At 55.0% G+C, this 16175-nt stretch overlaps 1 protein-coding gene across 1 annotated transcript; it reads left to right on the top strand.

Annotated features, from left to right (window-relative positions):
* The first annotated feature begins 1735 nt into the window (after positions 1 to 1735).
* On the top strand, positions 1736 to 6600 carry TMEM151A (transmembrane protein 151A). The gene is made up of 2 exons (XM_007461951.1): positions 1736 to 1911; positions 4138 to 6600. Exons 1-2 carry the CDS (start codon positions 1834 to 1836, stop codon positions 5467 to 5469), a joined length of 1410 nt encoding a protein of 469 aa, XP_007462013.1. The 5' UTR covers positions 1736 to 1833; the 3' UTR covers positions 5470 to 6600.
* Positions 6601 to 16175: the final 9575 nt, after the last annotated feature.

The following is a 16175-nucleotide window of genomic DNA, read 5'->3' as shown; positions in this document are numbered from 1 at the left end:
CACACACACACACACACACACACACACACACACACACACACACACACACTACATGTATTGAAAAACCGAGGTCCGTGTCTGAAGTCCCAGAAATTGGGTGGTAATAAATTGGGTGGTAATAGTTGGGATAGGATCCTGCGCCAGGCTTATCCCGTCGACTCTCCCGTGGTCCAGATGATGTGTGGGTGGAGGTGTGCCGATTCGCCTCCTGAAGCTGTGGTTGCAACTCCTGAGTCATTGCCAGCCCTTCAGTCATCTCGAAGTGAGACCCCCCAAGCCTCACTCATGACCTCAGGGGCTCCTTTCTCTCCACCTTTCTCTCATTCCCACCTTCCCCGGAGACAGTCTTCAGGGCTTCCCTTCACACAGACCTCCAGCCACCACTTTCTACAGAGCAAGATCAGGTCCTCTTCGACCTGCCTCTAGTTAGCTACCCAGTGTCCAGTTACACCAGGTGACCCTCCTGCTCTCCGAACTCAGTCCACGTGGTCCAATTGCAGTGCCTTTGCCCAGAAGTCCCCTTCGCCTGGGATGCCCTTCCCCCTCATATCCACTTGTCCAAAACCTAATTATCCTTTAAGAGTCAGTTCAACTTGTGCCTCTCAGAGAGACAGAGGAAAGAGTCCTGGCTTGGGACGGAGGCCGGAGGCCAGCCTCTAGGCTCCCTCTGGGTGCAGTAGTTTGCTCTGGATGTAAATTCCATGAGGACAGGGACTGTGTCATTCTCCACTTCTACACTTGTCTTCGCGATGCTCGTGAATGCTTCACAGTACTTGCATATAGAAGACACCTAATAAACATCTGCGCCTAATAATTTTTTTTTTTAATGGATGAAACTCTGGTTCAGTCCTTTTTTCTCTCTACCGTTTCGGTTACTTCATCTTTAAATGGGTAGGGGTGTTGAACAGAATGGTCTTTGAGTTGCTCTTTGGGGGAAAAAAAAAATCACAAAACAAACCCCACCTAGCATTGCAGCTCCCTATGTCCCACCCACTGATTGTCTACCTTGGGGGCTAGGCCCTGGCCCGGGGCAGATGTGAAGGTCTGAGGCCCCTGAGGGTCAGAGAGCAGCACTGGGGCCACCAGTACCTGGGAGGGGGTCCTCTCATGCAGGACGAATCCACTCGCCTGCACAGCATGATGAATGTGCATTGAATCCAGCACCTTTCCATCCCCATTTCTCCGGTGGGAAAACTGAGGTTGGGGGTGAAGGGTGCCGACTCAAGATCACAAAGCCTAGGGCCCCGGCTGTCCTGGCCTCCTGCTTGCCCGCTCTAAGTGGAGCCCAGCTCCTCTGTCCAGCTAACGAGCCTCACCACAGCTTTCAAGGCTGTAACTGCCCCCTCCACCACCACAAGCGAGGCCTCAGGGGTGGGGTCTGGGTGAGCTCAGGCCTGGGCCTACATAGAGATAGGACCCCGCGGGTACCCACCCTCTTCGAGATTCATTTCACAGCAGGGGAGGCTCAGGCCCCAGAGAGCAAGGACTCGTCCAAGGTCGCAAGCTCGATCGCGGCAGGAAGGGAACCCAGGCGTCCGTCCGCCCAGCCTGGGCTTCTCAGGGGCGGGGGCAGCACCCGCGGTGCCAGGCGCTGCCGGCGGCGCAGAGGGTGCCGCGGGGGCGGGGTCAGCGGAAGGCGGGGCGCCGGGCACCGCGGCTGCCAACGCCACCGCGGCTGCCAACGCCTCCGCCGCGCTCAGGCTCTAGCTCCGCGCACTCCCTCCGCGGCCGCTGAGCCGAACGGACGCCCTCCGGGGCCGCGCCGCAGCCCTCCGCGCTCCCCCCTATCATGCCCCGGGCCCAGGCGGGGGCCGCCCAAGCAGCCAGGACACCATGCCCGAGGGCGGCGGTGGCGGCGACGGCGGGGAGGTGCCCGCGCTCATCCCGGACGGCGAGCCGCTGCGGGAGGAGGTACCGGCTCTGTGTGGTGGGGGCCGGAGCCGGGGCTGGAGCGGGAAGAGGGGGACAAGGGAAGGGGCGACCCCCGAGGCGGGGGCTGAGGAGGGAAGTCCGGAGACCCTGTGGCCAATGACGTCACTGGGGTAGCCTGCGTCCTGCAAGAGGTCCTGGGACCTAGGGGCCCACGTGGGGGTAGGGGTGGGGTTGGCTGGGAAGGGATATGGGGGCAACTCCCGCCCCCGACGCCCCCTCATCCTGCCTCGCCTTCCTGTGACGTCAGCACCTGGCCCCTGCGCGGCCCCATTCTGCAGCGCTGCCCCTCACCCCCAGAGCCCCGGGGTCAGGCCCCCAGGCACTCACGAGGTGCCGGGGCGGCGCCCGCAATGCAGCAGCGGTAGCGGGGACTCGGGGAGCGGGGAAAGGAGGGAGGGACTCGAGGGAGGAGGGGAAAGAGGGAGGGAGGTGGCCTTTGGTACCCCTTCTCCCTCCCCCTGAGGTGAGGCCCCAGGGCCCATCCTCCTGGTTGGGACCCTCAGAATGGCCCCTCCTCAGTCCTAGCCACGAAGAGGGTCTGCAGGGCTGTAGGGCCCAGTGTGGGGTGTTGGGGGTGGTGGGTGGTGAGTAGATCTCTGTGTGTGTTTCGGTGGACAGAGGTTGCTTGTGGGTGTGTGAATGTCAGTGCGTGCTCCGCACACCTCGAATGGGATATACGTGCCCTATAGGCAGGTGAGGGTCTGGTGGCTTGGGTGAAATGCTCACGTGTGGGTGCATGTGAGTGTATTGTCCTGCGGTGTGTGGGTCTCTCCCGGTAGTCTGTAGGGTGTGGGTGTCAGGTCGCAGTAGGGGTGGGGGCATGCGCACCGTGGTAGGTAAGGGGCTGCCGTGTCCCTGCGCTTCAGTGAATGTGTAACATTTATGTGCATCTGTGTCCTGTGGTGGGTGGGTTGGGGGAGGGGATGCGTGTGCACCTGTGCGCCAAGTTACAGTGGGGGAGGGGGGTTGCGCCCTGGGCTCTGGTGAGGGTCTGCTGCGCGCTGGATAGACAGGCAGTGGTCACATTCCCGGTGGGAGGTTCTTCCGTGAACTTAGGGTGGGCTGGGGGTCGCGGATGAGGGCAGGTGCATCCCTCTGGCCCGCAGGTCAGGTAGTGGTATGCCTCTGGTGGGCGGCTGCTCTGGGCTGGGGTGGGGACAGCTCCTCTCCTCCTGGTTTCTCACAGCCCGGTGGGGGTGGGACTGTGGGGCAAAAGGTGGCCCCTTAACCCCCCACCCCCGCGGCTTCCTCCAGACCACGTCTACCTTCTCCCCCTTTTCACCCCTTCTCTCTCCTTAGGCACCTGGGGATGAGGCAGGAGCCAGGCTGGCAGCCCGGGCCAGGGAGTGGTCCCTGCTGCCCAGCAGCTGTGTCCCGCCCCACCCCCAGCACAGACAGGGAGTGGAGGACGGCACTCCATCTGCTCCCCACCCCACCGCCCAGACTCACACCTCTCCCTCTCTTCCTCTTTCTTGTTTACTTGAAAGCCTTGCCCAAGTCTCCTGCTGTCCCTAGCGAGACCAAGGGACCAGAGGGAGTTGCAGGGTAACAGTAATAATATTTATTCCCATGGCCAGACCCTGTGCCAGGATCTTCACACATTATGATCTCGATGAATCCTCACAACAACCCCAGTTTACAGAGGAGGAAGTTGAGGTCCAGAGGGGATGAGGGAACTGCCCAAGTCATACAGTGAGGGGTGGAGCCAGCACCCAATCCTGGGCTCCTAAGCCCATGCTCTTCACCACTAGGACCCCTGCCACCCTGGCTTCCCACACCACCAGGTCCAGGAATCAGTGCCCAGAGAGGGCAGGGATATGGCCACAGTCACACAGCAAATCGGGAGCAAAGTCAGGACCAGAGCTCAGTTTTCTCAGTGGCCAGTCGTGGGGGAGAGGGGGGTCCTCTCCTCTTTTGGCAGAGATGGGTCTATTTTGTCCTACGTGCCCCTGACCGAGAGGTGACAGGGCATGGTGGAGGATAGGCTTGGGGCAGAGAGGCCTGGGTTTGAGTCCTGCAGCTCGACTGTCAGTTGGCTAGAAGGGTGAGGCCTGGAGCAAGTTGCCCCGTCCCTCAGAGCCTTGGTTTCCTCCTCTGTAAAGTGGGGGCACAGCACCACCTCCTTCAGGGGCTTCCGCAGAGCAGCAGGCACAGCTGACAGCTGCGTGCTGACCCACGCCTCTCCTCTCTCTGCCCACCCTGCAGCAGCGGCCCCTGAAACAGTCCCTGGGGAGCTCCCTGTGCCGCGAGTCGCACTGGAAGTGCCTGCTTCTCACACTGCTCATCCACGCCTGCGGCGCCGTGGTGGCCTGGTGTCGCCTGGCCACGGTGCCACGGCTGATCCTGGGGCCCGAGGCGGCCCTGGCCCAGGGGGCTGGGGGCCCGCCGCCCACCTACCCAGCCAGCCCCTGCTCGGATGGCTACCTGTACATCCCACTGGCCTTTGTCTCCCTCCTCTACCTCCTCTACCTGGCCGAGTGCTGGCACTGTCACGTGCGCTCCTGCCAGGCGCCGCGCACCGACGCCAACACCGTGCTCGCCCTGATCCGCCGGCTGCAGCAGGCGCCGCCCTGCGTCTGGTGGAAGGCCACCAGCTACCACTACGTGCGGCGCACCCGCCAGATCACCCGCTACCGCAACGGCGACGCCTACACCACCACGCAGGTCTACCACGAGAGGGCCGACAGCCGCTCGGCTCGGGGCGAGTTCGACTACTCGGCCCACGGCGTCCGCGACGTCTCCAAGGAGCTCGTGGGCCTGGCCGACCACGCGGCCACGCGGCTGCGCTTCACCAAGTGCTTCAGCTTCGGCAGCGCCGAGGCCGAGGCCTCATACCTCACGCAGCGGGCCCGCTTCTTCAGTGCCAACGAGGGCCTGGATGACTACCTGGAGGCCCGGGAGGGCATGCACCTGAAGGACGTGGACTTCCGCGAGTCCCTCATGGTCTTCGCCGACCCTCGCAGCCCGCCGTGGTACGCGCGCGCCTGGGTCTTCTGGCTGGTGTCGGCGGCCACGCTGTCCTGGCCGCTGCGCGTTGTGGCGGCCTACGGCACGGCCCACGTGCATTACCAGGTGGAGAAGCTCTTCGGCGCCAGCTCGCCCGCACCCGGGGCCGGGCCCAGCGGGCCCCCGCTCTCCCGTGTGGCCACGGTGGACTTCACCGAGCTTGAGTGGCACATCTGCTCCAACCGGCAGCTGGTGCCCAGCTACTCAGAGGCCGTGGTCATGGACGCCAGCTCGGGCGCCTACCTCCGTGGCTGCCAGCGCTGCCGCCGCTCCGTCAGCAGCAACTCGCTGCCTCCCGCCCGGCCCAGCGGGCCCCGCCTGCCTTTTAGCCGCAGCCGCCTCTCACTGGGAGCCGGGGGCCGCGCCACGCCGGGGGTCTTCCGAAGCCTAAGCGGGGGGCCGCTGGGGCGCCGTGGAGAGGACACGGAGCCCCTGGAAAGCCCACCGTGCTATGAGGACGCCCTTTACTTCCCCGTGCTCATCGTTCACGGTGACAGCGGCTGCCAGGGGGACGGGCAGGGTGCGCTCTGAGACCCACGCGGCCCCCACACTGGCCCTCCCCCCACCATCCTACCACAGGGCTTCCATGCCTGAGTAATTGTTATCCAGAACAGGAGGGAAGACAGACCAGCACACAAGGGATGGGGTGGGGTTGGAGCCCTTAGGCTAACATGCAGGGACCCACGGTCATTTTGGGGGCGGAGGGACACCACTGCGGTTGGGTCTACGAACCGTCCCAGCATGGCTCCCCTCCAACCACCACCACGTCCCACCCCCTGCGATGGCGGACGACCTAGCCTGGGGGCCTCTCAGGCTGCGCAGGGAAAGAAGTTTCCAGAAAGCCTGGGCTGGGGGAGGAGTCCCAGAGACAGCTGTTGCCTGCAGCAGAGGGCTGCCTGTGGACTCTTCTCTGCATGGCTGAAGCCACGGCAGGGGCCCTCGAGCAACCCAGAAGCACAAATCGGTGGTTTGGGGCCACCCAGCTGGGCTGGCATCCACGAACCTGAAGAGCCGGCTACGGCAGCACCACGGCCTCGGCCCCACTACGCTCCCAAAGTCCCCATCCTCCTTCCCTGACAGGCCCGTCCCTGCCTGCCCTCTGGCCTCTGCTCAGGGCCAGTCCCTGATCAGACCCTGTGGCGCGGCCCCTCTACCAGGAGCCTGGTTCTTGGAGCACAGCCCTGTCCCACCCCACCCCCCTGTCTTCCCTGGTCCACCCTCCCCTGCACATCCAGTCACCCCTGTAACCCGGGGTTCTTTCCCAGGGCCCCATCCCAATTCCATATTCTCTGGTCTCTGCTCCTGGCCCCAGAAGTCCACGTCCGCCTCTGTCAGCCGCGCACACACCTTCCAGGCTGTGTCCTCTCATCGCCCCCTGACTTCTCTGCTCTTTACCTTCCTGATGACCCACGGGGCTCAGGGCTATCGGGCATCCGAGAGGCCTTGGCCTCGGCCACAGCCTCTTGGACGATGCCCTTGCTCTGCCATGGAGGCCCCTGCTTCCCCCGTCCCTGGGGCTTGGCCCAGGGGACACCAGCCCTCCCCCAGGGAAGAGAGAGTAGTCCCTTCCCTTCCAACTGGGGCTTCCACCCGCTCTCATGGGCCGGTGGGGGAGGGAGGAGGCAGAGAAGATGCAGCTAAAATAAAAGGTATGAAATGGAACATCTTCTCACGTACATTCCTGGGTGGTGGGTTCAAGGCCACTACAACAAACACAGTGGGCCACGTTGGGTCTGGGAGGGGATGCGGGGTGGGGCTGCAGCGCCCCCAGGAGCGGGCGAGCTCCCTGCCTGGCCTGGGCTCTCTGAGGCTCAGATGTACATTGCTCTGAGCAGCTGACTCCAACCGACCGGTGTCTGGGTCACTTCTAAGAGACTGTCCAAATGGCCCCTCCTCCAGCCCAGCAGCGGTTTCCATTCTGCTGCTGGGTGTGCTGAGGACTAAGGGAGTGTGGCTGGTCCCCAAAGTGGGAAGGAAGAGGTATGGCCTGTGGCGCAAATTCAGTTCCCCTGATGGCTGTTGGTGTCATGGATCTGGGGGAATGGGCACTGAGCAGGTCAGAGGACGCAAAGCTGGAAACAGCCAGCCCCAAATCAGGGCATGGGGTCTGAAGATGGAAGAGGGCAAAGGAAGGGCCTCCCCCAGTGGTGGAGGTCGAGCGGCCCTTGAAAGTGACATCTTCCTGTACAGCTGTGCAGGGTGTTCACTGTGCAAGAGGCAAGTGTGGGTGGAATCCCACCTGTGGGCCACTCCTCAAGCCCTGGCATGAAGCTGCATCCACTTGGATGAAGGGCACCCTTTTCTAATCCATGCAAAGGCACCATAAGGGCCAGTGGTGGCCCTAGAAGAGTGCTGAGAATGGATGGGATTCCCCCAGGCAGAGACAGGGCGAAGGGTGCTCTGGGCAGTGGGAGCTGCCTGCACAAGGGCTTGGGTGCAGGGCATGAAGCAAGGGTGGAAGCAGAGCTGTGGAAGAGGTGGCTGAGGCCTTCAACACCAATCCCTTAACTGGGGGATTGCCCTTAAACTGGGGCAAACTGGAGCCCTGGAAGGTGGTTGAGCAGGGAAGTGACAAGCTCAGGACTGCATATTAGGATTTTTAGCAGAATTCCAGCTGCCTGCTGGCCACATGGGGAGGGTGGAGTTAGAGACCAGAGCTTTCCCTGTGCATCAGCCCACTGCCTCACAGTGGGTGAAGTCAAACCTTTGTTCAGAAGCAACTTAGGTGGAAAACTCCGTGGTGCCCAAACATTCAAGGAGGCTGCAGCAGGCAGGGGGGCAATGTGTGGCTCCAGCTCGTCCCCATGGGGAAGATTTCCCTCTTCCATCATCCTGCTCTAACACCTCAGCCACTGATGGCCCACCAACCATTATCCATTCTCCCCTCCTCAATACCAGAACCCCAGTTTTACTTTACATAGCGATGAGCCCAGCTAAAAGGCAATATTTCCAGCCTCCCTTGCACATATGGTGTGGCTGTGTGACCTAATTTTAGGGTATGAGATATACGGAGAAGGTCTTGGAAGGGATTTCTAAAAATGCTCCTTGAAATAGAAACAATATCGGTGAAGGCTAGTTCTGTCCTCTCTGCTTCATCCTGCATTCCACCTGGAGTGCAGATGTGATATTTGGAACTCCAGTAGCTACTTGGGACCTGGAGATGACCTTGAGAATTGTAGCCATGTGCTGAGGATAGCAGAGAAGCAAGATAAAAGACCTGGGGCTGGGAATTCCCTAATGGTCCAGTGGTTAGGACTCTGAGCTTCCACTGCGGGGGAGCACAGTTTCGATCCCTGGTCAGGGAACTAGGATCCTGCATGCCGTGCGGCGTGGCCAAAAAAGGAAAAAGACCCTAGGCTTCTGATGACACCATAGGTGTGTCCACATCATCCCTGGGTTGCCTGCTTCCAAACCCTCTCAGTGAAAAAGAGAAATAAACCATTAGTTTGTTTAAGCCACTGTTTTTTCTTGTCTCTATTACCAGCAGCCCATATTATTACCTATTTACTGCTGCATCACAAATTACCCCCAAACTTAGCGGCTTACAACGTCAATAATCATTATTATCTCTCCTGGTTTCTGTGGGTCAAGAATTCAGACATGGCACAATGGGAGTGGCTTATCTCTGTTCCATGATGTCTAGGGCCTCTGCTGGAAGAATCAAAAGCCAGGAATCATCCATAAGGCTTGTTCATTCACATGTCTGGCAGTTGATGCTGGCTGATGGCTGAGGGCCTAACTAGGGCTATTGGCTGGAACACCAAAAGAGGGCCTCTCCATGTGGCTTGGGCTTCCTTTTAACTTGGTGTCTAGGTTCCAAGGACAAGTGTACCAAGAGAGTGGAGGCTGTATTGCCCTTTGCGATCTAGCCTCAGAAGTCACATGCATCACTTCTGCCCCTTTCTATTGGTTAAAGCTATTACAAAGGTCCACCCAGTTTCAAGGTGAGGGAACATAAGACCCCACCTCTCGCTGGAGGCTTGTCAACATCACATTGTAAGATTAGCATGTGGGATGGCAGATATATTAGTGGCCATCTTCAAAAATGCAATTGGCCAATGAGCCAAATGCCATTCCTAACAAATCAACATCTATAGACTGGTCTGAAAAATTAGCACCAACTGTTTTTTTTTGTTTTGTTTTGTTTTGTTTTGTTTGTTTTTGGGGGGTTTTTTTGGCTGCACCGTGTAGCTTGTGGGATTGACCAGAGGTTGAACCCAGGCCTCGGCGGTAGACCGCCAGGGAATTCCTGAACACCAACCATTTTATAATGCTTGTTTGAGGGAGAAGGTGGTGGTATATCAGATGTGGGCCTACTAGGGGCAGAATGACATGCTTAGGTCATTTATTTGGGCCCTCTAGCCTACAGTAGATTAAATATGGCCACAAACTCTTCGTAGCTCATCCCCGCAAGAGGTGGAATCTATTTCCTTGCTCTCTAAACCTGGGCTGGCCTTATGACTTGCTTTGTCCAGTAGAATGTGGCAGAAGTGAGGCTGCACAGCTTTGGAGGCTAGGCCTCAAGAGGACTTGCAGCTTCCACCTGTGCTCTCTTGGAGCCCCGAGACCACCAGGCTGTGAAGATGCCCAGCCTAGTCTCCTGACAGATGAGAGGTCACATGCCCCAGACAAGAGCCCGGACATGCCAGCCCAAATGGAGCCACACATGACTGTAGCCACAAGAATGACCCCCAGGTAAGAGTAGCAGACTAGCAGACGAACCACTGAGCTGATCCCAGCCCAAACTGCTGACCTACAGAATGGTGAGAAATAAGAAATCCTTGTCGTTTCAAGCCACTAAGTTTTGGAGTGGTTTGTTACATGCAATGAATGGATAGCTGATACAGGCTCTGAACCCATTTCCACCTCTTACTGCAGGGTCACTGGGCCTGCACAGCCTGGTGAAACTGGAAACCCCAGTGTCTGCTGGACAGCTCCCATCTGGTGGTCTGGTGTCTCTCGTTCACATGTTTGGTCTCTATTTGAGCCAACAGTGAACCAGGATACCCCATTCTAAACCATTCTCAAAGGAGAATAATGGCTGAGGAAGGGGGCAGAGCTTTGTCCCCAGATCCCAGAGACCTCTGCCTCTGCTCTCTGATCGAGGCCTGACTCGGCTCCACACAGCACGGCTGAAACAAGGTGCCCGATCTCCACACCCCCAACCCTGCTTCTCTCGATCTTTTCCATCTCAGGAAATAGTGTCACCACTGTTGCTTAAGCCAGGCGCTTGTATAGCAATCTTCGTCTTCATAGCTTTTTTTTTTAAACTTTGTATTACGTAAAATTTCAAGGACCACAAAAGTAGAGAGATTGATGCAACAAGGCCCTTTGTCTCCAGCACCCAGCACCGCAGCCATCGCCCACCAGGACCAGTCTTATTTCACCCACACCCCCCCGCCCCACTTCTCCCCGCTCCAACTGGACTATCTTGAAGATCTGGAAGTTGTAAAATTTGATCCATGAACACCTCCCTCACCCCTGACGTGACATCTACACCCAGGATTCTGCCTACAACACATCTCTCTAAACACCCCCAGTCCTCTCCAAGCCACCACCTTGCTCCAGGTCCCCCTAGGGGGTCCTCTTCCAGTGACAACCTTGGACTCCAACAAGCCTCCCCTTCCTCGCATCCCCTCCAGCCCATGCCGAATCACCTTAAAATATAAACCAAATCACATCTCCACCTCACTCAAAATATACCAGTGCCTCAGGACTTCCCTGGCGGTCCAGCAGCTAAGACTCTGTGCTTCCACTGCAGGGGGCACGGGTTCCATCCCTGGTCAGGGAAGGAAGATCCCGCATGCCACGTGGTGAAAAAATATCTATATCTATATCTATATCTATATATCAGTGCCTCAAGGAAAACCCAGACTCCTGCCCTGGCCCTCAGACCCCTGTGAGGTCTGGCGGACATCCCCAAGCCCCCCTCTCATTTTGGAGCTCCAGCCACGGTGGCCTCGTGCCTGATCCTACAACAAACCAGGCTCCTTCCCGCCTCGAGGTCTCGGCACATGCTGTGCTAGCTCCAGGAGCCTTCCTCATCCCCAGCTCTTCTCGAGATGCCCTGAACACTCTGTCTGAAGCCATCCACTGTTCTACCTCAGATCCCTTTGCATTTCCTTTCTGCCACTTGCCATAAGTGGCAATTATTTTTATTTATGTATGCATGAGTTTATTATTTGTTTCTTCTCTTAGAATTAAGCTATGGGAGGGAAATGGTAACAGGTGCAAAACTTTCAGTCTGACGGAGTTCCAATTCTGCCACTACCACCTGAGTGGTCCTGGGCAAGTTACTTATCCTCTCTCTCAGCTACAAAATGGGAGATAATAATAGAATCTTCTGGCTTCCACGGGTTGTCATAAGGATTAAATAAGATAATATGCCACCATCATAAGATTGTAAATCAACTATAAAAATAAATAAGTAAATAAAATCACAACAGTATTAAAAAAAAGATAATATGCCACCATGCTAAAAACAGGGTTTGCAGCATAGCAAGTGCTCAATAAATTTAGCTATCATTACCATTTGTACTATTATTGTTATTAATTATAAATAGGTACTGCAGGGCTTCCCTGGTGGCCCAGTGGTTAAAAATCCGCCTGCCAATGCAGGGGACACGGGTTTGAGCCCTGGTCGGGGAAGATCCCACGTGCCTCGGAGCAACTAAGCCCGCGAGCCACAACTACTGAGCCCACATGCCACAACTTCTGAAGCCCGCGTGCCTAGAGCCCGTGCTCCGCAACAAGAGAAGCCACCGCGATGATCAGCCTGCACACCACAACGAAGAGTAGCCCCCGCTCGCCACAGCTAGAGAAAGCCCGCGCGCAGCAACGAACACCCAATGCAGCCAAAATAAATAAAATAATAAATAAATAAATAGATAAATAAATAAATAGATAAATAGGTCCATATTGCACATGCGCACACACACTCACCAACAGCCAGCACAGTGCCTGGCATACAGTCGATGTCCAGTGAACATGTGTTAAGTGAATGATTCCACAGCTTCTACCAACACCTCTGGCGTTACTGGGGCTACAAGGTCCTGAGGATTGGCTGGTGGCCCGTTTCACCTTATCCTGTGGCCCAGACCTGCCAAAGGAGATTTGCATCACTCAGCCTCACTGGAAGTGGAGCTTTGTCTTCCTTGGCCCATGGGCCCGAGAAGGGCAGCCAGGGAAGTGTGTGCTGCCTCCCCAACCCAGAGCAGCCCATGAGGTTTTGTGTCCCCTTTGTGGATGCAGACCCAGAACTACCGGACCCCTAGAGCACCCCCAGGTGGTAGGCCCGTGCACTTTTTGTGAGTTTCATCTTCCTTCCCAGGTCACACCCACTGCCCTCTGTCCTCCAGAGCCCCTGAGTATGAATTTATCACTGAAGTGGCTGGAAAGGACAAGGACATGTCCCTGAGCCGGGGTGGAAAGGCGAGCTGCTGCCCTGCTGGGTGAAGGCAAAAAGCCCCTGGGAGTCAGATCAACAGCAATGAAGAAAAGCAGAGTGGCCAAATTGATAACTGCACACCAAGTGCCAGAGGCCGTGCTGGCTCTGCTCCAAGGAGGAGTTTCTGTCCTGTATGTCAGCTGAGACCAAAATCGGCTAATTTTCAGTAACCTGTGGTTGCCCAGGAAAAGGCAGTTGTATTTTTCTTCTTTTTGGCTGCTGTTTGTAAAACATAAAATAAAACTGACCAAAATAAAAATACTGATTTTTTTTTCAGTGGAAGAGTTTTAATTTTTGTGTTATAAAACACAATGTGGGTGGACTTCCCTGGTGGTGCAGTGGTTAAGAATCCACCTGCCAATGCAGGGGACATGGGTTCGAGTCCTGGTCCGGGAAGATCCCACATGCCATGGAACAACTAAGCCCGTGCGCCACAACTACTGAGCCTGCGCTCTAGAGCCCGCGAGCCACAACTACTGAGCCCATATGCTACAACTACTGAAGCTCACGCGCCTAGAGGCCGTTTTCTGCAACAAGAGAAGCCACCGCAGTGGGAAGCCTGCACACCACAACAAAGAGTAGCCCCCGCTGGCTGCAACTAGAGAAAGCCCGTGTGCAGCAACGAAGACTCAATGCAGCCAAAAATTAATTAATTAATTAATTTAAAAAAAACCCCAATGCAGCCAAATAAATAAATATTGTAAAAAACCACAATGTGTTATAACTAATATTTTAATATTAGACTAATATTTTAATAAAAATCAAGTTCAAAACTCTAAAAACACTTATAAAACAAATATAAGATCCTTGAAAATTTCAGACTCTGTGGACAGTTATGAAGTTAGGAGTTGGAGGGGAATTCCCCGGTGGTCCAGTGGTTAGGACTCCTTGCTCTCACCACCTGGGGCCCGGGATTGATCCCTGGTTGGGGAACTAAGATCGCGCAAGCCACGCGGTGCAACCAAACAAAACAAAACAAAAACAAAAAAAAGCGCATCATTCGTTTGTTTGCTGGGAAAGCAAGGGGTGGAACGATAAGGATTCACCAGTGAAGGTGGTAGCTCCGGTAGTTTCAGGGACCGCCAACTGTGGGGTAGAAAGGAAACTCCAATCTCCATCTTCAACCTGGCCCTCTTCCTTGAGCTCTGGATTCAGGCATACAGGTACCTTCTTGAGTAGCCCACTTGGGTGACCTCCAAATACGGCAAACGCAATAGAGCCCACACTGAATATCACCCATCTCTCCAAAGTGGCTGCTTCTTCCGTGTCTCCGCCTCCATGAATGGCACCACCAGGGGGAGCCAAAACCCGGCGGCCACAGTCCTCCTTCACATTCAGCCAGTCACTGGATCTGGTCCAAATCCACTTGCCAACCACCTCTCAACTTTACTCTATCCTCCCATCCCAACTCTGCTTCTGCCTTGGTTCAGATCACCACCCTCTCCTGCCTGGGCAGGGCCCTGGGTGGTCTCACCTTACGTATTCCTCTTTTTCCCAGTTTTATTGAGATATAATTGGCATATAGCACTGTATACATTTAAGGTGTACAACATAATGATTTGACTTACATTAAAGTAATAGAAAAATTTTTTTCCTTGTGATGAAAACTCTTAGAATTTATTTACTTCACAACTTTCATATAATACATACAGCACTGTTAATTATCTTGTCATGTTGTACATTACATCCTTAGTACTTATTTGTCTTATAACTGGAACTTTGTACCTTTGACTACATTCATCCAATTCCCCTTCCTCCTAGCCCCCACCTCTGGTAACCACAAATCTGATCTCTTTGTTTATGAGTTTGTTTGTTTTTGAAATATGACTGATCTATGACACTGTTAATTCCTTGTATACAATATAGTGATTCAATATTTCTATACCTTTCAAAATAATCACCATGATAAGTCTAGCTGTCATCTGTCACATACAAATATATTACCTAATTATTGACTATATTCCCCACACTGTACATTTCATACCCATGACTCATTTATGTTGTACTGAAAGTTTGTACCTCTTAATCTCCCTCACCTATTTCTCTCCCTGCCCCTCACCCCTCTCCTTACCTTATGTATTCTTGCTGCTCTCCTGTCTGGTTACTTTTGTAACCCTGATCCCTTGTGGAGTCTCTGATGCATAGTACGGTCTTGATAAATATTGGACAAGTGAGTGAATGGTTTGTTGTTTTAGTGGCTGCGGGGGTTCCAGTGGCCTCTACTTGACCCTTCTCCCTGTAATAGCCCTTGTTCCCATGGGGATATGGGGCTCTGCATGTGTCAAAATGTCCTAAATTACACACAGGAACCAGGAAAATAGTCCGAGGTGGGTCCTCTGTAAGCAAGCTCTGTGGTGGAGCCTCTACTAGGGAAGAAAATTAAAATCTACTCTAATTATTTCCTTATTAGTGAGAGAAACTGCCACTTAGAGGTTGCCTGCCGCTTTAAACCAGCTGGTGGCTCTGTAATCTTCCCCTTCTGAAAGACTTCCCCTCCTCTTCAACCAACACAATTGCAGGCACATGATCCAAGAAAGGCCAAATGGATGCTTGGAATGTAAATTTTAGGCGAAGTCTCAAATATTCTGAGACTGGCTGGGGACAAGCATCCGGCAGTGGCCTGATCACGCTGCTCCTGAGTCCCTGCTCCAGCCTCCCAAGCTACCCCAGCTTCTGCTTATTTCCAGGTCTGACTTTCAGTCCACATTAACCCCACAGCTCCCAATGTCCTACCAAAGATTCCCTTCTGTTTTGCTTGACATCGAAGTTTGCTGACTGGCTGGGGGCCAAGGTGCCCCCGGGAGGAGAGCATTTGAGACCTCCTTTCCTTTCGAGGTTTAAAGTGATTACATAGAGACTTCCCTGGTGGCGCAGTGCTTAAGAATCCGCCTGCCAATGCAGGGGACACGGGTTTGAGCCCTGGTCCGGGAAGATCCCACATGCCGCGGAGCAACTAAGCCCGTGAGCCACAGCTACTGAGCCTGTGCTCTAGAGCCCGCGAGCTACAACTACCGAGCCCGTGTGCCACAGCTACTGAAGCCCGCGTGCCTAGAGCTCGTGCTCCGCAACAAGAGAAGCCACTGCGATGAGAAGCCCGCGCACCACAACAAAGAGTAGCCCCCGCTCGCCACAAGAGAAAGCCTGCACCCAGCAATGAAGACCCAACGCAGCCAATAAATACATAAATACACAAGAAACAACAAAAACAACAACACATAAAGTGATTACACAGCCCCAGATGCTGGTGATGGACTTAAACTGAAATCAGATGGCAGGAAAGAACCCCAAGGGCCCCCAAGAGGGGGTGGCTAGACGTAAATTCAGTACGAGGGTCTGGATAGGGGCCAAAGCTGGAAACATCTCCTGATGCAGCCCCTCACTCCCAAGGCTGTGACAGCTGTGGCAGCACACTGTCCCCTCCAGTGCCATGGCCACATGACCAGGGATGACTGTTGGGTGAAAATTGGCAGCTATCACCACCTCTCCCAGCAGTCTGGCTGCAGCAGAAAGTGGCTGGCAACCTCTCACTAGTAAACAAGTCGACAATAAAAAGAAGATTTTATCATCTGTCCTCCTGGGCGCTCCACTGCAGGACCTACTCGCTGTGGCTAGAGGGATCTCACACCAACCCAGCACTGTTTTCCTGGTCCCTAAGTGTGGCTGTCAGAATGATGGCCCCAAATATGCCCACATCTTAATCCCCTGGAACCTGTGAGTATATTACCTTACATGGAAAAGGGGATTTTGCAGATATGATTAAGGTTAAGAACCTTGACAGAAGGAGATTATT

Source organism: Lipotes vexillifer, unplaced genomic scaffold (assembly GCF_000442215.2).
Source record: "Lipotes vexillifer unplaced genomic scaffold, Lipotes_vexillifer_v1.1 scaffold1129, whole genome shotgun sequence".
NCBI classification, from domain to species: Eukaryota; Metazoa; Chordata; class Mammalia; order Artiodactyla; family Lipotidae; genus Lipotes; species Lipotes vexillifer.
The sequence above is the reverse complement of the archived record's forward strand: the minus strand, read 5'-3'. Positions and strand labels throughout refer to the sequence as shown.

Excerpts from the sequence above, each read along its gene's own strand:
- TMEM151A (XM_007461951.1), top strand. The coding sequence starts at position 1,834 with ATGCCCGAGGGCGGCGGTGGCGGCGACGGCGGGGAGGTGCCCGCGCTC. Across the intron at positions 1,912-4,137 it reads GCGAGCCGCTGCGGGAGGAG|CAGCGGCCCCTGAAACAGTC; the intron begins GTACCGGCTCTG and ends CCCACCCTGCAG.